We start from the raw sequence: 22819 nt of genomic DNA, 5'->3' as shown, positions 1-22819 counted from the left end.
GAAGATACAGAGTTAATGAGCTGCATTAATATGACAGAGAGAGAGAGAGAGGGAGAGAGAGAGAGAGAGAGAAAGAGAGAGAGAGAGAGAGAGAGAGAGAGAGAGAGAGAAAGAGAGGGAGAGAGAGAGAGAGAGAGAGAGAGAGAGAGAGAGAGTCAGAGAGTCAGAGAGAGAGAGAGAGAGAGAAGCTTGGTGTGTCAGATCCCCCCGGCAGTCTAAACCTATAGCAGCATAACTATGGGCTAGTCCAAGCCTGAGCCAGCCCTAGCTATAAGCTTTGTCAAAGAGGAAAGTTTTAAGTCTACTCTTAAAAGAAGAGAGGGTGTCTGCCTCCCAACAACACACAACATACAACACTAAACACACAACACACAAACACACAAACACACAAACACACACACACACACACAGAAACCCATAATAACTAATCATAAACATGAGAACACAGAAAAGTTGTCGTGCATGGTCTAAAGAGCATAGTGCAAGGGCACGTGGGGTGTGTCCAACCCCTTTTTTTGAGAACTAAACAGGACATAATCCGGTCGCAAAGTCTCTTTAATTAATCATTGGTATGTTTTGGGTGATACATGAATCGAACCAATCAGACTGTCATCTCCTATTCCCTTTAACTGCCCGGTACACCTGCACCTGGTGCTTTTATATGATAGATTTTTGAATTTCTTTTTAATAAACCAGACTCAGGGTGGCTCATTTAACTTCTCTCCTTCAATTATTCCCCGGTGCACAAAGGACACACACATATATACACTGTATGTGTAAATATTATATATGTAAATATTATGATGCCTGGATTTTTAAAACCCTGACTGCTACTAAGTACATAATATTAAAGTAAAAACAACAAACTTCTGAAATGGGCGAAGTCATCAAGAGAGGACTATGTTGCCTTTCTTACTGTAATGCAATAAAGTTAATATTAATCCCTGTATCAACATATAGTCAGTTTATTAAACTTGCAGCAGAAACTATAAGTGCCTCCCCACATAAGGATAGTTAATGTGCGCACTAAAGCATGAGGAACAGTAATGAAACTTAATTGATTACTTAAATTTCAGATAGGCTGGCAGAATTGGACATGATCCAATGTAAAATAACATTCTGTATGCTTTAATATCAAAGAAAGGTAAACATTTAATTTTTATTTACAAATTTTAGTTTTACTTCGCCATTGACTCAAGGTATGGACTTTCTTAGTCAATGGGGCAATTGCTTTCGGCCCCCTTAGAATGTTATGCCCCAACAATCACTCCACCATCTCATTTAAGGACCTCTTGGCCAAAGGAAAGTAGATGGCAGCAAGTACATTTGCAACTAACCCAGTTTTGGCATAGGTCTATAATAGTTAAGCCCATTAGAGAGGCTAGGTCTGGCCTGCGAGAGCCAATTATAACAACGTGGCCAGTGCAAAAAGTGCAACAAGGAAACCGACAATCAATCAGATAAGACTGTGCAGTTTGTTTTATTTTACTGGACTATGAAACTGACGTGCTTGTTGCTCATACAGACCATAACAACAGAGCACAGCGAAGAAGATAATCGAGTCTGTGACATGACTGGCAAACTTTGTCCGTTAGAGATCTATTCTGAAACACCAGCTTTGCAAGCTCAAGTCCAGATGTCAGAAAGATTGCCTCACCTCCTTGTGAATCTTATTTTAGTAAAATAATCATCACAAACTAAAAATAATAGTCAATTTGTTGAAAAAAACAAGAAAAAAAAAACAGGACTAGGTGTGCGCTTTTGAGGGCAATGTGTTACAAGGACTGTCCTTAGGAGGCCGATGACAACGTGTTTGAAAGCAGGTGCGCGCTGCGGACGTAGGTAAATGGTAAATGGACTGTACTTATATAGCGATTTTCTAGTCTTTGCGACCACTCAAAGCTGCTTTTACACTACATATCACATTCACACTGATGGCAGAGGCTATGTAAAAGTGCACAACTGTCAATCAGATATCACATTCATACCCGTTGGCTATGCCACCAGGAGCCATTTGGGGTTCAGTGTCTTGCCCAAGGACACCTCGACATGTAGCCTGCGGGAGCTGGGGATCGAACCTCCGACCCTGCAACTGAAAGACGACCGAGCCACAGCTGCCCCACAGGTGAGGACAGCGGAGGAGCAGCGGAGGAGCAGCGGAGGAGCAGCCCCGCCTACTCCCCTGAACAAAGTATCCAGAGCCGTATAGACAGAGAGTCGCTGTGCAGTCAAGAAGTCTGAAGCTGTAGGCAGCAAAATAACCTTGGTCTGGAGTTGTATTATCCAGGAAAAGTTGGATATCTGTTCACATTGTGAAAAACTTTTAAAAGGAGATGAGTGAAGTGGAGGCACTGTCCTTATGAGGCCAATGACAACGTGTTGGAAAGCAGGTAACGTAGGTGAGGACAGCGGACGAGCAGCCCCGCCTACACCCCGAACAAAGTATCCAGAGCCGTGGAGTGGAGGTCCAATATGCTCCGTGATCCACCATTGCGATGTCTCAACACTCTCTCTCTACGGCTCTGAAAGTACCGTCACTCACTCATTCACTCACTCAGCCAGAGTTACTCAGTCACATACAGACTCATGTGTAGGGCGGACCCCAGTGGTCAGCCAAAAATGCAGTAGTAAATGGTAAATGGACTGTACTTATATAGCGATTTTCTAGTCTTTGCGACCACTCAAAGCTGCTTTTACACTACATGTCACATTCACCCATTCACACGCAGAGGCTGCTACGTTAAGTGCCCAACTGTCAATCAGATAGCACATTCATACCCGTTGGCTATGCCAACAATTTGGGGTTCTTGCCCAACATGTAGCCTGAGGGAGCAAGGGAATTGAACCTCCGACCTTCCGATTGAAAGACGCCGGCTCTACCACTGAGCCACAGCCGCCCCGAGCTAGTACCAAACCTTTTTTTCTTTCTTGTGTGTGTGTTGATTTGAGGATCCAAAATTACTATACTACTACTTATTATAATAACATTATCTGAAGAAAAAACAATATCTGGCAATATAATAACTTTTATTTGCGCAAGTGAATGAAAACTCCAAGACCTTTTGGCCCTTATGGCTTGATAATATTTACATAATTTGGCCTTCGGTGAAACAACAGCTGACAACTGCATCGGCCAGAAACAAGCAATAACAGTTGCTCTGTGTTGTGGGCCACTTTGAGCCAAATGTAGGATGGCCCTAGGAATCTACAGCCATGCTAGAAGTACTGTGGGGCTGAGATTTGAGCTAAATACTCAGGTGAACATGCCATCAAGCTTATAATGACTATGCCAACATGCTGATGTTAAGCAGATATAATGTGGACACCAGGTACTGCATCTTACAGGACTTTACCATCTTGCAGGTATTTAGTCATAAACCAGAGTATTGGACAAACTGGAATTTTGGCCTGATGGTGGTGCTTAATAAAAAGGGAAGGGATAATTATAGTGATGACAATAAATCCCGAGAGGGCTTGAATAACAATATCAAATTTCAGTGAAAGCCAAAAAAGTCAGCTTGTTAGAAAAGTTGAGAGACAATATAGTTTCACCGTCTTGGGAGCATTGAGCTTTGTATAAAATGTTAAGATATTGCAATCTGGACCAACATGTTGGGAAAAAAACGGGAGCTCCACAGAAGTTGTTATTCATCATATGGCTACTGCACTGTATGTAAAGCCTAACTGACAGTAAATGCAATGTAGACAGTGTATATACATCCTAATACGTTAGTGTATACTGTTACCCAACAAGGAAGTCAGTTTAGGTAATAGTCCAACTTCCACCATCTTGGCTCTGAGTCCAGAGTCAAAAGAGAGGTTGAGAAGCAGACGCAGAGTCAGGTTTAACAGGTCCTCATGGTCACAGGGAACCAGATGAGCCAATCGTTCTACTGTAGCTACCTCAGCCTGTAAAGCACAAACAGACACAGAAGGATAGATATGGTGTAAATCTAAAGGAAAATTGCTATGTCTTATAAATCACGAAAAATAAACGAGGCAGGTTAGGAACGAGAATAAAAAGGCTAAATTATATAAAACAAATACATAAAAAACAATGAAACAGAATCAAATGAAAAAGTGGAATATATCAAATACAATAAAGAATGGAGACAACCTGCCCCCATTTAAACACAATTATAATCCAGACAACTATCTGACCTACAGAACCTGACACACACACACACACACATACCACACACACACAACACACAGGGAGAAACCCATAATAACTAATCATAAACATGAGAACACAGAGAAGTTGCCAGATTATCTGTGGTGACCTGCGTTACAGAAGTCAGGTCAGTAATCTAACCTTATTCATGTTTTTTTCAAGTGATAAAAAGCTGTCCTAGTTAAGTAACCGACTTGATTTCAGTCAAGTCCAAAATAACCGACTTCTTTCTCATTTGTTCACTGTAATACAGAGTCATTGATACTCTTTCTAGTCCCAGCCATTTTAATTTTAAGTATCTTAGTCCAGTCATTATTTTTAAATGAGAGTTTAAATAGTACATTTTAAAGTACACAACAACTTGAGAAGTAAATGATAATATTCCGATATAAAAGAAAAAGCAACAAATCTTGGTCATAATGGACAAATGTTGGTATTATATTACTTGTAAAATGGCCGTGGAAAAGTGATACATTTTCTGTAGAACTACTGATTTAATTTGCTTGAAAAGTTACAGTCTTAAAGGAATTAAATGTCTGTTAAGTTTCTATCTTTTGTGGAATGAGTCAACATAGTGGTAATTGTGCTTATTATTTTGCATATATTAATTGTGACGAATTTACCCCCGGAGATAAATAAAGTATTTTTGTTTTCGATTCTGATATAATCCACTGATGAAAGGCCCTTCTATTTGTAGTATTCTTTGGTATTGCAAACTGGGTGACGGGTCGACATTCCTGGGAATAATCAAAAGCGACTACAAAAAATTAAACTTAAAAAACAAAAGAAAATCTAAAGAAAACTAAACTATTTCATTGTTTAAAAAAAAACATACAAAAAGAGGAGGCTATTAGCATCTCTATTAGAGTAACTGGTATTTTGAGGTTGCTAGAAAATGCATTATGTTACTTTAATCATGGTTTGATGAGCCAACTACCTCATTTGGACAATCAAGGCTTCCAAATGACTACATTGCCCAGTCTCAGTTAAAATATATACATAAAGATTTTAGTTTTCTTGCCCTGTCCCTCTTTTCAACATTCAATTTTTCTACCAGTATGGGTTCTTAAAAACATCTCTTTCGGTCACCATGTCATTCTTGTTCTCCAGGAAGATGGACAGTTTTTTGAGGAATGAAACCACTAGGACCAGCAGCTCCTCATCATCCCGTTCAAGAACTTTGACCAGCAGACCAACAATGTTTTTATTCCTCATCTTCAGCTCTGTTCTAGTGTCCTCAGCAAGGTTCAACAGGAGGTAAAGAGACACTGGGAAACAATTAAGGAGAGATAAATAAATAAGCAACAGAGAGAATGACATAAAATACAAACAACGCACTATTTCTAGTAGCATCACTTAAGTCACTCTTTGGTTACAATTGAAGCAAATATCAAGTCTCAAATAAATATTAAGTCTTCTCATAAAAAACATTTTTAAGAACAGTTTAATTGTTCATAAAGATACTAGCTAGGATTGGGAATTATTCTTTAACATTACAGGGAAATATGCTGCTTTCATATTGGGGGATATAATGTGGTAATGTTTTAGCACTATTCTGCAGTGGTTGGATGAGGAGAGAAAGAGAGAGGGCACAGACACTGTCAGACAGACAGATACCACATGTAAGCTAGCATTTTGCAAGCACTCTGTTCTAGTATAGTTAGGAATAGTGTACCATCAACCTTTTAAAATATGATGGTGCCTGACAACCTAGAATTTAAAATCTTTGGCCTTACCAACAAAATCCTATTTTAAATTTGACAGGGAGCCAAAGAAGAGAAGTGTTTTACACACATTGACTTTGCTTGGGCCTGCCAGGTAGTAACAACTCCAAAATATTTGGAGGCCCATTTTCACTGAAAACACTGATGTAACAGTTTGAAGACTGGGTAGGGAACCAGCAAGAGCAGGCTAGATTTCAAAAGCAACCAAATCAGAATATCAGATCAAATCCCTAAAAACACACGACCATGCTCTGCTTCACTTACGGTGCAAAACAAGTCAAGATGATGTCTTTGGTAAGAGGAGCAGAGCGCAATCGTTATCATTGTTTATGGTATCGAACTGCCTTTCATTGCGATTTTTGTGCAACTAGTGTATTGAAGAATCTGGTCATACACAATGAGTGAAACACCCAAAATGCAATCTGTTTTTTATAGGTGACTTTTAAACATATTGCAAATGTACAATGTAGTGGTAGAGAAAACCAATAAGGAAAGACTGGGCAAGATGATGTGTGTGGGGGAAAAAGCAAAGTGAGCAGTTTGTGAGTAAACTGTAAAATCATCTGCATGATGATGAAAATTCCTGCCGTAATGCATCAAAGCAGCAATCATATCACAGCAAAGAAAAAGAACATACTGCAAAAAAAAAATTGAAATGCCAGCCTACCTCTGAGCAGCTGTTCCTGTTTAACAAGAAGGCCTTGGTATTTTCTCATAGCTTTGTCCTGGTCTCTTCTGAGGGAACCATTTTCTGGTGCAGACTCATGTACACATTAGAGTTTTAAGGAACACATAATGAACACTAACAGGCAAAATAAGTAACAAAGGTAGACTAGAAAAAAGAATTACTCCAAACAGAAGAAGCAAATAGTAGCAAATAAAAGGATATAAGCCTTGTTTTTCTTGCACAATTCGTCACACCAAACATCGTGTCTCTTCAGCTCATGGTCCACTACGCTCATACACAATGCACCTATTTTATAATGACTCACAACGCCATGAAACTGGGTGAAACTAGTAGAAAGGAGAACAAAAGAGTCGCACTATGTAAAAGGATGAGGTAGAAAAATAAGACATTATAAAGGACGGTGTGCCATTCTGTGTGTGTCTGTCTGTTACCTTGAGAAGCAGAAGAAAATGTATATGATGATCGTGGCCAGTTCTACACTCTGTTTCCAGTCCTCCCTCAATACTCTGGCCAGAGCACCTAGAGCTGCTTCTACACACAGAAAAACACAACATTGTTATGTAATGTGACATGTCCTGTACAGGTGCAAGTACAACAGATCAAACCAACTATGTTTAAAAACAAGCAAGGCTAAGTTTGAAAACAGTGCAGGAGTTAGGCCATAGTATTTGGATTCTAATGGGGCAAAGGTGTGATTATGTGCTGCATTTATTTGAGATGGGGATGCCTGGCACCAACAGGTTGCCTGTTTCAGAAACTTGTAACTTTTCAGATATAGTTGGTGCTTATTTTGCCAGAGTCCTTCTCAACAAGATTTTTTGTAGAGATTTACTTAGATGTTTTTTTAAATATTATATTATAGTGTCATATTGTAATAGTTATTTATTTAACTGGGAAGTCATTTGCCATTGCTGAAAAGAGCTCCGCTCCTAATCTTCACAGACCACAACATAATTAACACACCTTCTGATTGGCATCAAAAATGAGGGCAATATGCAACACATCTTCAGCCTATAAGTAATGTAAGTCAGCATATAAATGTAGCTCTGAGCTTTGCTTAATTTGCAGATAGAATGACATTATACCGTTGTGTAGCAGTTCCTCCAGGTTATCAGGGTTGCGGGCCAGCTGCAGTATGAGAGCAGAGCCTCGGATCTTCTCTGGGATGCCTTCATAGAGCAGTTCAACATACTCATCCACTCTGGTTATATTTGCTTCCTCATTTAACTACACAAAAAAACATCAACACAGACAAAGTCTTAATAACTTATAACAAGGCAAGATACACTAAATCAGTCAAACAAAGTTTTTTTGAATATATATCACACATTATTATTATAGTTGGAGCTTTCAATGCCAATTCAATGAAACAGAATTAAATAAATGGGAAAGTGTTTATGCAAATTAGGTAATTGAATGATCATGAATATCACAGAACAGAATTTGGTGAATTCTGTTTTAACTGAATGGCTTCAAAGTAATCTCTATTTACAGATTCTACATAAAAATGTAGAAGCTGTACACACAGGACTGGACTTTGGTACGAGAATTGTTCTGCTTGTAGTCAGTTTGGAATCTGAGTAGTACTGACCAATCACAATCTGTCCGCAGAGCAAAAGCAGGCGGAGCGCAATCTGCTGTAATGACATCCCAGTTCCAATCAGTGGTCATCTGATGACGATTTATTAATCTCTATAAACATCTGCATGCAAGTTCAGCCAACAATCCGTTCAAGATCAAAAGTTGTAACTTGAGCATTTAAGATTTAGATTCCACGACTTCCTATACTAATGTGTATACATACATATATATATATATATATATATATATATATATGGTAAATGGTAAATGGACTGTACTTATATAGCACTTTTCTAGCCTTAGCGACCACTCAAAGCTGCTTTTACACTACATATCATATTCACCCATTCACACACACATTCACACACTGATGGCAGAGGCTGCTACGTAAAGTGCCCAACTGTCAACCAGTCATCACATTCATACCTGTTGGCTATGCCACCGGGAGCAATTTGGGGTTCAGTGTCTTGCCCAATGACACCTCGACATGTAGCCTGAGGGAGCCACAGCCGCCCCATATTATTGATGCCTCCCTGCAGTCTGGTCATTTCCTTCTCTCAAGCGTACTATTATTACCCCGTTACTAAAGAATAACAAACTCGACCCATCAATATCTAGCAACTATAGGCCCATGTCCAACCTTCCTGTCATTAGTAAAATACTAAATGCTTACACAATTACCTAACCCTCCACAGCCTGAATGATGTGTACCAGTGGGGTTTTAGAGTGAGTCATAGCACTGAAACTGCTCTGGTCAAAGTAATCAATGACCTGAAAATCAACAGTGACGCAAACGAACCTAACCTTGGTATTATTAGACCCGAGTCTAATATATAATTGGTTGATCACACACCTGACTATAATCCTACAAAATCCCTGACTATGTGCAAGTGTACCTAGAAGAATTGATACTGGTTTGAAGGCAAAGGGTAGTAACACCAAATATTGATTTGATTTAGATTTGTCTTTTGTTCGCTCACTTATCATTTTGAAAATTGATAAAAATAAACAAGTATTATTTATATTTTTGAAAGCATTCTTAGTTTACAGCATTTTTTCGTACCTGCCTAAAACTTTTGCACAGCACTGTACGTAGGAAATGTGCTGTACCAGGGATTCCCAAAGCTATCTCCAGGGGGTGCGCATGAGGAAAAATGTAATGGTGTTGTAATGGTGTATTTATTTCACCAAGTGGGATTTTTCACTTGAAAATCCTCAAATGGATCCACCATGTGATCTGTTTCTGAGCCTCTGCATGTGTCAATCTCATTTTTTGTTACTTGGTGGATCATGTGTAACTCTATTGCAGTTAGACTCAAATTAGGCTACTGATGTTTAAATTTCCGTAACTGCTATGTTGTGCTTGGTAATTGTAATTTAAACGTGATTCAATTTTTCTTTAATGCGGCTGAAAATATGAGCATGTTCCCCATCTTCTCTCATGATGGGCCTGTCTGCCTGTGTGTTTCTCCTTGCCCTCACTCGTCTTCTTTGCTCATAAAAGTGAGGACTTGTGCGGAAGTTTGATGCAATGGAGTTTCAGTTTCGAAAGTAAGAGCGCACTGTTGTGATCTGTTGAGTATTTTGATATCTTGATTTTTTGTGCAGAATTAAACTTGATCCTAGAAATAGGCTAAGTTGCATTTTATTTTTTAAGTGTCAGGGGTTGGCAGTACATCAACCCGGTCGGGATGCAGAAGGGGGTGTATTGCAAAAGTTTGGGAACCGCTATGCTACACAAATAAAATTTAATTGAAGTGAATTGATACAAACACGCAAAACCAGTCAATGTTTTAGATTGTTACCTCCACTCCTTTAAATGGTGTAAGCTCTCTGGGTTTCACAGTTCGTTTCTCTTTCTTCTCCACTGGTAACACAGAAACACAAAAAAACAATGAAATACATAACAGTACATTTCCTTCAAAACTGGAAGCTTTATTAATTTTATTGTATAGGTTATCATTTCAGCAGATATTGCACATCTAAACGTAATTATTCTGATCCCATATTCACAATATCTCACAGGATATACATGGCGAATCAATGTACTGGTCAAGACTTATTTAACAGTCCTCAAATCTGCCATTTCTCTGAGTCTTTACATTGTTACGGAGCCCCTGAGGGGTCACACAAGAGTTTTTTTTCAGAGATACTTTTGCATTCCGTCGCATCTTCTTCTCCCTCTCATTTTGAGCAATATATCTATTTCTGGCTTAGTAGGCATTAATTATGCCGGTATGGTAATACTGCTCAGTAGGAATGGTTATGCAATTGGTGAAAGTAAACTTTAACAGATTCTTAGATCCAGACATCTCTCCAGAAGAAAGCAGTATGGATGCAAATGACAGACCCCACAACAACATAGACCTGAATCTACTCCAGGGACATAATACTTATGAACTATGATTATATCTAATGTTATGTTTTGCATTTGTTCATACAGTTTCAGTTTTATGATTTAGGTAAATTGATACAGTAAATTGATACAGTATAGAGTCAGTGAATTGTTATAAATTTAATTAACTAAGGCAATGCAAATATTTAATAAAGAAGAGCTAAATAAAGACGGGGGAGCTTCATTCACCTTCATTCGACTTTAAAAAACATCATGTGATGCAGACTCTCAGCCAAGGCCGTTTCTCCCTATGGGCATTATAAGCGAATGCAAAGGGTCACCAACCACCAGGGGCCCCCCTAGCAGTCAGTGTTGCTTCTTTTTCAAGGGCATGCTTTACTTGAGGGAAAGCTAAACTGTCTGTAGTCAATCCATATAGGCCTTGGAAGTGGCATTGAAAGTGCTTTAGCAGCACCCCCTGCTGGATTGCGGAAGATATGACTAATGAGAGAGTCGGCGCATCCAATACACTGTCACTGAGGAGGCTTGGCTTTGCGTCGCATCGTCATCATGTCATGTTTGGTGTGGCGCGACTCTGCAGAAAGTCAACAACATGAAGCGGTCGTACCCGTCGGGAGCAAAGAAACGAACAACAACTAACATTAGCTAACATTAGCCAACGTTAGCACGGCTAGCTACCATGCATTACAATGCTGCTAAGTGCTAAGTAACGTTACTAGCCGTTAATGTTAGCACTGACTGACTCCACCTCTGGTCTTCAGTGTAATGTTGTTACTGTACTTCATGTAAACAATGTCAATAACTAGCCAGAACTGTGTAATGGCGTCATTTTTGTACAGGCGAGGCAACAGTATTTATGGTTAAAAATTCCCCCAACAAGATTGGCTAATGTTACACAAAGCTAACAGCATCAGCTGAAATTGGGCTCATGTGTATAAGCACTGCTATTTTCAACCCTCTTAGACCCATAGGCCCGTATCCAGGCCCAAATTCCATATCTTTTTTAGAGCGTCATAACTCTTCGATGGTTTGACAGAGACTTGTGTTTTTTTTATTGCATAAACTATAGAAAAGGAGCTTTCCAACAAGCCCAAGCTTGCTCACATCATGTGTGAATTTTCATTTCGTTAGTAAACTAAAGTGTAAAGTTGTAAAAAAAAAAAAAAAAAAGATGGATAATCTCCCCTCTTTGCCTGGCACGTTGCTCATTCTCTCTGTGTGTTTATAGATCAGTGCTCATCAGCCATCTTTGTTGTTGATGTAGTCACCTTTCCAAATTGGACACTTTGATTGGCTCCAGTGGGTGCCATCAGCCTGTGTTTTATTCAGTGACACAGAGGCGAAAACGGAGGAGTACCAGAGTAAAGCCAGACCGGAGAGAAGACGGAAGAGATTTCCGAAGTTTAGTTTTTATGTAAAAAGAAAAAAAGGAATGGCAAAAAAAGAGGTATAATACAGCTGAGGGGAAAAAAAGACAATTCCTGGCAAAAGAAAACACCTACAGACTCTGCCCAAAAGAAAAGGCATAACTCATGAACATGAATGGACATATAACTGTAAAGTATTCATTAAACTGAATGGGCCGCCAGAGGAGGCCAAAGTGCTGGCCATCAAAGACATCACAGAGCTGGACAGGTATCAGTGAAGTCAACCCATTGGAGATCAGAAAGGTAGGCTGCCGACCATAACACAGGCCTACATAGCCCATGACAAACCACAATAACTATACTTCAGCTCCAACTGGACACTTTGATCAACAAGGACTGATTCCAGACTTTGAAATACTTGGACTAAAAACTTTCGAATTTACGGAGCATAAAGGACATGATATTGAAAACGATGTTGACCCTGACATAACTTCTACATCAACACACAGAATCTTTGTGAATACTATACCAATTCAACAGAAATGTACAAACAATGGGAGTTATATCAATTATACACTTTAATAGTAAGAGCCTGAATTCAAACCTTTTTAAGTATAAAACATTGTTTAAGACAATTAAAAAAGCAATTCACTGCTATAGCTATCTCGGAGACCTGGCTTAATCAGGAACAAACTGCTACTGTTGATATAGACGGATATGATATGTATTTTATAAATAGGAAGCAAAAAAAGGGTGGAGGAGTTGCACTATACATCGACAAAAAATACAGAAGTAAAAGCATTGTAAGCATGTCACTAGTAGTGGATAATATTGTGGAATGTGTCACAGTGGAAATAGAAATAAATAAATCCAGAAATATAATGATGTGTTGTGTGTATAGAACTCCAGGGTCATGTATTGACACCTTTAGAGATCAGCAGCTAGATATGTATGAGAATACAAATAACAAGAAAATGCTATTCCTTTGTGGAGACTTTAATATTGATCTGTTAAACCCACTGGAACAAAAAAACACTACTGAATTCATTAATTCAATGTACAGTATAAGCTTATACCCCTCAATCACACGCCCAATGAGGATTACAACACACAGTGCCACACTAATTGATAACATCTTTACAAATGTAATTGATAGGAGGGTAAATAGTGGACTAATTATAAATGACACAAGTGATCATCTGCCGGTGATCAAAACAGAGCTCCACAGGGACAAAAGAAGAGCCTGCAACTTAAATAGTTATACATAAAAGTGAGCAGGCAATGAATTCACTAAGAAGAGATCTGATGGGCCATGACTAGAACGAAGTCTATGTAAAAGACGTGGATGAAGCATATGACAAGTTTCTATCAATAGTTACTGCTCTTTATGAAAAACACTGTACTCTAATAAAGAAAGTTAATCAGAAAGCTGTTGAAAAGCCATGGCTTACCAAGGGAATATTAAATACATGCAAGAAGAAACATTTTTTATATAAAGAAAGAAGAGAACAAATTAAGCTGAACACAAATATAAGACATATAAGAATAAATGAACGTGTGTCTGAAATAAAATTTCTTGGAATAATAATAGACCGTAAACTATCAACGATCACTTTATACTTTGTACTGCTCCTTCATACTACCATACATTAGCTATTGTGTGGAAGTGTGGGGGAAAACCTACAAAACAAACACAGACCCAATTTTCATCTTCCAAAAAAGAGCCAGAAGAGTCATTAATAAATCAAATTATAGAGAACCAACAAAACCGCTCTTCATCAAACTAAATACACTGAAATTTAAGGACCTGGTTGACTTCAAAACTATTCAAATCATGTACAAGGTAAAAAATCAACAGGTACCAAACTGTATCCAGAGGTTTTTTCAACTGGGGGAAACTAAACACAATCTAAGAGGAACATATATTTTCAAAAAAACAAGTAGTTAGAACCAATGTTAAACTTCATTTTGTTTCAACAAAGGGGGTTAATCTGTGTAACAGCTATCGTGAAGAAATGAAAACATGTAAAACATTAAGCAAGTTTAAACAAATCTTCAAAACTAACATATTGAACAGATAGAGAACAGAAGAACAAAAGGCTAAACTGGACTAATACCACTACTGTGTATCTTGTGTAATTAATATTATTTGGTTGAAACATTTTTTGTCTAGTTAGCTAGGCATCTGTATTCTTTAGTGTTATTTTGAATGCTTCGGCTTAGACCGAATTGATATAGTTATGGAAAAAAGGGGTAAGACTAGATACGTTTTATTCACTTCCTCCTACGCCCTTTTCGAACAGACTTTAGTCATACATTGAGACTCTTTTGAAAGAATGTGGTTATTGCGATTTGCCTTATTTTCCTGAATGTTTTTTTTTTCTTTTCCTTTTATGTTGTCATTTTAAACATGTTCGAAATAAAAAAAAAAATACTAGTGGGAGCTAGAAGCCTCAAATCACTTCTAGAACAATCCTGACACACGTCTGTTTTTTCAATCTTGTTTACCTAGTCTTTGTCTACCCTGTTTAATACTAGCTAATTCTCTCCCAATATGCAATTATTTGAGATTTAAGCATGTTGTGACTATTAAAGTCACATAATGTAGCCCTACCTCTGGCCCTGGTATGTTTTTTGTCTTGTTAAATCTCTCTCTTTCTGTGTGTGTGTGTGTGTGTGTGTGTGAGTGTGTGTGTGCGTGTGTGTGTGTTTTAGGAGCTATTCAGAAGTACTTTAGTACAGCTGCACAAGGACAAGAAGAGGCAGTTGGACAAAGTCAACAACCATCAGGTAGGCTACAGTACAGCCACCTTACTGTTGCTTTTAAAACAACATGCTTAGTTTGCTTACTCACTATGGGATAGATTATTTCAAGTCATGTTTGAATTAAGTGAGCACCCACTGACTTGCTCAGATGTCACTGTAAGTGGCAGATTTTATTATGATGATAAGTGTTATAATACTTGTGTTATCTTGTTGCTATATTTGTATTTTGTCATTTTCTTTTTTACATTAATACACACTTGTTTATTGTTGTTTGTGTGGAAGTTAACATTTGAACTATTTAAAAAAGGTTTGTATTTATTTTTTTTATTTTTTTACATTAATATAAACTTGTTACAGTATTTGTTTTATGTTCTAAATATTTTTAATTCTATATTGTCATTTTCTTTTTTATAATAAGATACACCTGTTGATTTGTTAATATTCGTGAACATGTTCTATTTTAAAGTAATTTATTGTTTTATATTTCTTAATTAAAAGATTTATTGATAATAAAGCATGCCTTGCTATTCATTTCCATTCCGGGGTATTAAAATGACTGGGGTGGGGGGCCTTTAGTCCATAGGCAGTGATAGTTTAGGTTTGGGGGGGCCCCAGTGTAAGATGTCACTAAGGGCCCCAAAATGTCCAGAAACGGCCCTGCTCTCAGCGCCAAGAGGGAGAAAGCACAGGCACATAGGGAGGGAGGGAACGGGTGATCAGGGACTCAAGTGATGACGTGACATACAACTTAGTTTGATCATGAAGCCTGATGCTCCTCGCAGACTGGAGTCTCTGTTAACAGTGACAGACAGAAAGAAAGATCTGCATGATTAACACACAGATCCACGATATTAAACGTCTGTGTCCTCCCTGCGCTGCGTTATTATAAACTATGATGAACTGATCGCAGGTTACAGCTCCTAGTCGTGTCAATCACAGCATCATACTTAGCATGAAAAAACACACAGATCTGTGTTATATCTGCTCGTCTCCTAACGTCTGTGGTTAAAAAGCAAAAAAATATTGAATCCTGATCTTTGCCGTCCATTACCATGGCAACGACTAAAACGCCTAAGTTTCGAAGCTTTCGGGTCAGCTCTAGCTGCAGAAATGCATATGGATCCCTTTTGTTATGTTTCTCTTTCTTTGCACGCTTCAGAGGTGGACAGTGCGTGTGTATTATGAGGCTTACCTTGATTTTAAGGATGTGATGTCAGTTTGCCTCCTCGTTCAGAAATAAATAGGAATATTGGGCGTTTTTGCAAGCTGCATGAAATTATGTGAATTCCATAATTCTGGGACATCTCAGTGTAAATAATAAAAGATTGTCTAGAAAAAAATAATCAAATTGTATTTACTTTTAACACAAAACCTACACTGTACAATGGCCTCACAATACAATACAAACCATAGGTTATATCTTTAAAAAGTAATGTGTGTGTATGATCCATACTGTTACGTTGGACTGGGAGCAGTTGGGCAGAAATATGTATATTGCTCAAAAGGAGAGGGGGAGAGGGAGAAGAAGAAGAAAAGTATTTCGAGGTAACACAATATGTACTGCAGCTGAATGCAAAAGTATTGCGAGGTAGAGCAAAATAGTTCTTGCTGAGACCCCTTTGGGGCTCCATACATTTTTGATGTTTTTTGAAATTCTCACACAGTTCACAACCTCCCATACTGTGATGTTTTCTCTGTTAAAGAAAGAGTAGCATTCAGAGAGATATATGGTGATCTCTGTGAAAAATAAAACAATTTTAAGTATCGAACAACATTAAGTCTTCTGGCAAACCTTTAGGTGTACAAAGTTTGCAATATGGCCCAACAAGATGACAGAAATAAATTAAAGTAAGCTAGGAGGATTGTGATCAAATTTTAATGGAAAAAAATGCTGTTTGTTTTGAGTCGACAGGAACAATGTAATAATGTATTAATAAGTGCAATGTATTAATAACAATGTAACAATAGGTCACAAGACTTACTTTTGCCTTCAATTGAGGAGGATTTCCTGTTCTGTAGGTAGTATAGGAGCTGCTCCACCTGGGGCAAACGGGACGGAGGGATGAGTTTACATTCCTCCACCACTTTCTTGGCCAAAGCACCCACATCTGTACTAGGAGAAAGGCTTTTCACACGTATACTGGAGGAAGAAAGAGAGAACACAGAGAAGAAAGACAGATAAAGGCCTGTTAACTTCATCCATTTTCACAGCTTTAAAAGATTTTAAGAGTTCAGGCTTGGGATGCTGGTTTAGCTCAGTTGGTAGAGCCACCACCTCATGTACAGAGGCTACAGTCCTTGACGCACCAATCGATGGTTCGACTCCCTGTCTGCCGATCATTCGGTGCATGCCATGCCCCACTCTCTACTGGGATTGTGTATCGTTTGGATTTTAAGGATTCTGATTCTGATTCCGATTCTGCTTATTGACTCCAGTTCTTACTATTCTCGATTCCAATTCTTTGAAGGGCAGGGTCAAAACCTGCACATGCTTCTTTCACAGAAAAAAACATGCAGGGCCTCGAACCTCTAAAGGGCCTTGCACATGGTCCGCAGCAACACGCAATCTTTTCCATTATGCATCGTAATAAGATTTTAAAACACATCATATTATAATACAAAAACATTGTGATGCATACTCGCAGCACAGAGAGGGTGAGAGCTGCTGCACACGAGCAGGGAGAGAGGGAGCGTGTGAGTACAGACTGAAGTGAAGACGTGAAATGAAACTTTGTTTGATCATGAAGTCTGATGCTCCTCCACAGCTCTGTGTTTATAAGTGAAATATATGTATACAGCATATGGACATATGACAGAATGTGGAGACGGAGTTTATACTTTATAGTAACTGTGCGGGGAAATACAGACAAATTGCAACAGAGCACGAGACACACACACAGATCTGTGTCATGTCTGTCTCCTCTCCTTACATCTGTCTCCTCCCCGCACGGCATGATAGATGAGCTGGAGGTGATCCACGCATATTTATCAGAGATGATAAAAATACGCGTGGATCACCTCCAGCTCAAGTCATTTACAGCGTGGAGATGTAGACTATCCTTTGTAAAGCTAGAACACTGAAAATGCGGGACCGACCTTATTGAGTCAGGTACTCGGTGGGCCGACACACTTTGGGGCTGGCATACTTAATTTTTTCATTTTGGAAAAAATAAATAAAACCTATAGCCCATGACTGGAAATCATTCAGGCCAAAGGATCCTTTTATTAAAGTATATGAAAAGACTGTAAAATATGTCACAACTGTAGATCATCTATAATTACAAGTGTTCAAGCGGTAAAAGATGCAGGTAAGTAAAAAAAAAACTCCAAGGCAAGTCCTGCATTCACATCCTTTGTTAGATATAAGTGTGTTAATATTTTCATTTTCAAAATTTTCAAATGAAGTTAAAGTACTCACAGTATTGAGAGTAATGGTATTATTAGGTAAATGGTCCCTGTCAGTGTTTTACTATTATATCTGATGTTTTTGGAAAAATACTATGGCTGAACTGATGAATGCATTTAACTGCAGAGTAGAGTTGCTGACCTGTGAGTACCATATATCGCTTAAAAGTCCACTTCCCATGAGCTCACAAAAACAAGTCCTTTCTTCAGTTTAAAAAACCTGGGGTTCAATGGTTTATTAGCTCAAGATGGAGGAGAGTTTTCTCATCATGTGAAGGAACACTTAATCCTTCAGTTAATCATATAAATCAAAATCAACACATCTGGAGATCAATGGTTTTCACTGGAAAGGTAGGGGAAAAACGAATCGAAAGTGTCTAATACTGTCAGACAGATGTAGTGGAGTGAAAAGTACAATATTTACCTCTGAGATGTAGTGGAGAAGACATATTTAGTACCTAGCACGTAAATACTTCAGTAAAGTACAAGTACCTTGTTTTGTACTTATATAAAGTAATTATGTAATTGTATTTTGTTAGGCTACATTATACAGTGAATTTAAGATTGTATACTTTTGTACTTAAATGTATTAAATAATTTGAAATAAGTATGACTTCTAATTGTGTATGGATTAGGATGGTTTGGTCCACAGTCACCTCTACACACCAGGGAGTCAGTCATGAGTGATTGCTTGTGCACTGGTTTACGGGACCCACTACTTTGCTTAGCAGTAAATTTGTTGAATAGTAACCTATACCAAACTCTTTGGGGGTGGGGCAAGGTCGTTGAACTAGTGGTATCGAGTCTAGATAAAAAAGAGTAACACAGTTGCCACTGAAATCTTGCGTGCATGGCAATGAGAAAAGAAAATACATTTCAATGACAGACATTGACCAGTCCATTAAAATTCAAGTAGAGACAGAGAAAAAGCTGTTAAGAGAGCCATTAATACAAAATTAGGAGTACACTCACATTTTTTGACCTTCCTTCCGTTCACCCAGCATATGACCTCCACTCTCTCCTAGAATAGACGCTTCCACCTCATAGTGGACGACTAGGGCCTTCTCTGTGTGATGGACATCCAAACTGCCCACAGTCACTTTGCTTTGGGTCAGATGAACAGGCAATATATTAAACAATATCTTTTTCCATACCAATGTAAAACTAAGTGAACTCATTTAAGAGTAGTAAAGCCCATGATTTTCAAAAGACAGTAACAAAAGCCACCAAATTTGTCTCCACTTACACATTTCATACCAAAAATGTGTCCTCCTCAGAATCTGAGAACTCAGTGATATAGCCTTAAAATGCTGACAAGGATAAAGAAAGAAAATGACATGATACAAATGCCTACCAAATTGCATACATGAAGGTTTAAATAATTTCTATTGGGACTCTTCTTTGAAAATTTTGAGGGAGCACTGTGCAGCTATTTTGCCACACTAATTATCCAGACCGATATCAAACGTAATTTTTCACCAGTTCTGATGCGTGTGCAAAGTGTGGTTTGACCTTTTTTAACAACAACAAAAGGAGCAATAGAGATATTTAAAGTTTGATCGTTAGCCAACTTGTCATGCCACTATCAGCAACTGTACTGTCAATAACATCTGTCCATTTTCCAAGACAATACAGTTTTTACAGTCAGACACGCCCGTACTACAACGGAGTATTAGGGCCTCATTAAAGTAAAAAAAAAAATAGAGATTACGAGAAAAAAAGACATAATATTATGAGAATAAAGTCGTAAAAATACGACAATAAAGTCATAAGAGAAGAAAGTCGTAATATTACGAGAATAAAGTCGTAAAAATACAAGAATAAAGTCACAATTTCATGAGAATAAAGTCGTTATTTTACTACAATAAAGTCGTAATTTTAGACTGTTAGTCTAAATATTATAAATATCAGAAGAGAAGCCAGCCGCCTTCACTAAAATGAGGAACGTGTGAAGAATAACTTCACAGTGAACGCAGTGAATCTTGTGAAGTTTTGCTTGTAAATGATTTAACAGGAGGCACAACTCTGTATTTATTGAAGACGGTAGCATGGAAGCATAGCATACATGTACCTCGCGAGAACACATCTCCCGCCTAATATTGCGCAAGCACACCAAACAGCTATATATCAATACATTAGTATAGGTTTCACAAATACTAAATACTTAATCTTTCGGAACATCAGCACCACTTTGTCATAACAATGAGGACTGAAAAGTGATTTTATTTGAAAATGACTCGTGATCGTAGTCATTTTAGCGCAGGCAACTGGCTGCTCTTATGATATTACCCTTCAAAATAAGATACAGGCCTAATAGCCTAAAATTACGACTTTATTCTCGTAATATGACTTTTTTTTCTCATAAAATTACGACTTAATTCTCGTAAAATTATGACTTTTATTCTCTTAAAATTATGACTTTTATTCTCTTAAAATTATGATTTTTTTTCTCCCCTAAATGTGGCCCTAATACTCCGTCGTACCAACACAGCGACAAAAGGACGGCTGGTGTATGGGCTGTCACACAGGGCTACCAGAAAGGAAACAAATTCAACACAAAACAGCTGACTGCCTCGGCCGTTTATCAGTCCCCGTTTCACAGCGGCTTGCCAGCTTTAGCTCTGACCCGGATAATGCCGAACCTTGTTAAACAATCTAATAGTTAAAATACGATATATTTACTTGTGAGAAAACGTTGGCTTAGAAAATAAAATAAATTCTTAATTATTTTCATAGTTTTGTGGTGGATTTTGCATTGTTTAAATTAATCACGCATCGTAGGTTGGTTGCTTGTGCTTAATCAGAATTATAATCACTATACATTGCATTAGTTAATGTTACCGATATCATTCACAAAGAAAGTGCTTTGGATGCACTGGCTGTAAAATGTGGGGATCTTTATGTCTTTGTGTCTTATGTGTGGATATTATATAAACTGACTCGACTGGTTATTGTTAATTACAAAAGCTATTAAGTCATCTTGGACCTTGTATTGATTTCCTTATGGCGACCAAGAAATCACGATGTTGGATCAGTTTTTCGTGCGGCTTCTCTCTATGTGCATCCTAGCTAACGTTAACTACAGAAGATGGAATTCAGCCAACACTCTTTCGTCCTATGCAGTTACAGTTGACGCGGAAGTATGGTACGTGAACGTGCAAGAAACATTGAGACTAGTTGGGTTACGTTTCCATTTTCCCGAAAATATCTAAGTCAATGATACAATTATGTTAGCTTATGTCTCACCGTTTTAGGTAGCGCGCATCATCCTGCATCTTCCTCAAATTAGATGTTTCAGATTTTAAACTAACTTAAATAGCTTGATCACACATATTAATCCCCAAAATCACGACCATAAATTAATAAAGTATTTCTGATTCTGATTCAGTTTCATGTGCAATTCGCTAGCAACAGGATCCTCCTCCTTCTTCTTCTTCTTCTTCTTCTTCTTTGGTATTTTACGGCAGCCGGCATCTATAAAGTTGCATTACTGCCACCTTCAGGTTTCTTGCCTTCTTCTTTGGTGTTTTACGGCAGTCGGCATCTATAAAGTTGCATTACTGCCACCTTCAGGTTTCTTGCCACCTTCAGGTGGCAGTAATGCAAAAAACCCTGTTGGATGTTTTCCTATTAATTGAAGTGTACTGTTTAAGTTGCTGTGCCGTATACTCAGTCTGCTTATAATGATCTGTTCTCTCCAACTTGTCCCCCTATTCCTTTTTTTTCTTTTAATTATTTTAATACCTTTTTTTTCAACGTTTTTGTGCAAACAAACTATAAACATCACAATTGCAATGAATAGATGCATCAAGTAAATAATATAAGGTACATAAGGTTGTGTACAATACATCTATGTAGCTCACTTATGAAATATACAGTATAACAACAGTGTTAGCAGTGATAACATAGGGGATACGGGCAGGTCTCCAGAGCCTATGAAACATCAACATTGTTTCCATTGATCAGAATACTGTACATCAAATGAAAATACAGTCATCACCTCTTTGTGAGAGATATGTGTCCCATTTTTTGCAGAAAGCATCCCATTTGTCCTTTTGCAGTCATTGAAGGTCATACGTTCCATACATTGGATATTTTTAATTATGGCTACCAATTGTTTGATAGTGGGATTGTCCTCACAGAGAAGAACTTGTTATGGCCTTTTTACTCGCCACCATAAAGATTTTATATATCGATAGATTATAGATATAGAGATAACTGTCACTTTTAGATAAGTTTAAGTCCATATTACCTAGGTAAAAGGATTGACAAGTTAAAGCAATATCGTAGCGCAGAACTTCTCTGATGGTACTGTGAACACCCTCCCAGAAAGGGTTTAAGAGTGAGGCAACCCTAGAATATATGTGTATATCTTCCCGGGAGATCTTGTGCTCCCTTGTCTTGAAGGTTCCTGGAGATCGTTGCTGCAGACCACCTGCTGCTGTGGACCTGCTCGACTGCAACAACTAGTAACTTCAGTCTTCCCCATAGTATCATTATTGTTGCTGCTAATGCTAATAGTAGACCTGTCGACTCCAACTGTTACAGTTACCATTACTACAGCCTTTATCATTACTCTGCTGTTCTTGCTAATTCATTATTATAAACCTGTTATCATTACTCTGCTTCTCTTGTTAATTTATTATTTGCTAATCTTCACACTAGTCTACCACTATTATTGGCATTGTAGCCATACGTATGTATTACCTGTTGTTGTTGTTGTAACAACAACATATGTTGTTGTTGCTCTCTTTGCCT

The 22819-nt window shown here is 38.1% G+C and overlaps 1 protein-coding gene across 2 annotated transcripts in view; it reads right to left on the bottom strand.

Moving 5' to 3' along the window:
* Positions 1–21492, bottom strand: part of LOC138611290 (kinesin-associated protein 3-like) — a 34035-nt gene extending 12543 nt beyond the window's left edge. The window contains exons 1-10 of one of the 2 annotated variants that reach the window (XM_069684299.1): positions 21308–21492; positions 19034–19165; positions 16639–16796; positions 9973–10034; positions 7672–7813; positions 7018–7117; positions 6788–6912; positions 6566–6664; positions 5264–5442; positions 3747–3909 (exon numbers count right to left, since the gene is read on the bottom strand). In XM_069684299.1, the coding sequence (XP_069540400.1) occupies positions 3747–3909; positions 5264–5442; positions 6566–6664; positions 6788–6912; positions 7018–7117; positions 7672–7813; positions 9973–10034; positions 16639–16796; positions 19034–19165; positions 21308–21336 (1189 nt within the window). In that variant the 5' untranslated portion in view covers positions 21337–21492. The remainder of the gene's footprint in view (positions 1–3746; positions 3910–5263; positions 5443–6565; positions 6665–6787; positions 6913–7017; positions 7118–7671; positions 7814–9972; positions 10035–16638; positions 16797–19033; positions 19166–21307) is intronic. The other variant, XM_069684300.1, reaches the window with a different exon arrangement.
* Positions 21493–22819: the final 1327 nt, after the last annotated feature.

Source organism: Semicossyphus pulcher, unplaced genomic scaffold (assembly GCF_022749685.1).
Source record: "Semicossyphus pulcher isolate SPU_LCO1_2020_fin unplaced genomic scaffold, fSemPul1.0.p SCAF_7, whole genome shotgun sequence".
Taxonomy (NCBI): Eukaryota; Metazoa; Chordata; class Actinopteri; order Labriformes; family Labridae; genus Semicossyphus; species Semicossyphus pulcher.
This window is presented reverse-complemented; position numbering and strand designations above follow the sequence as displayed.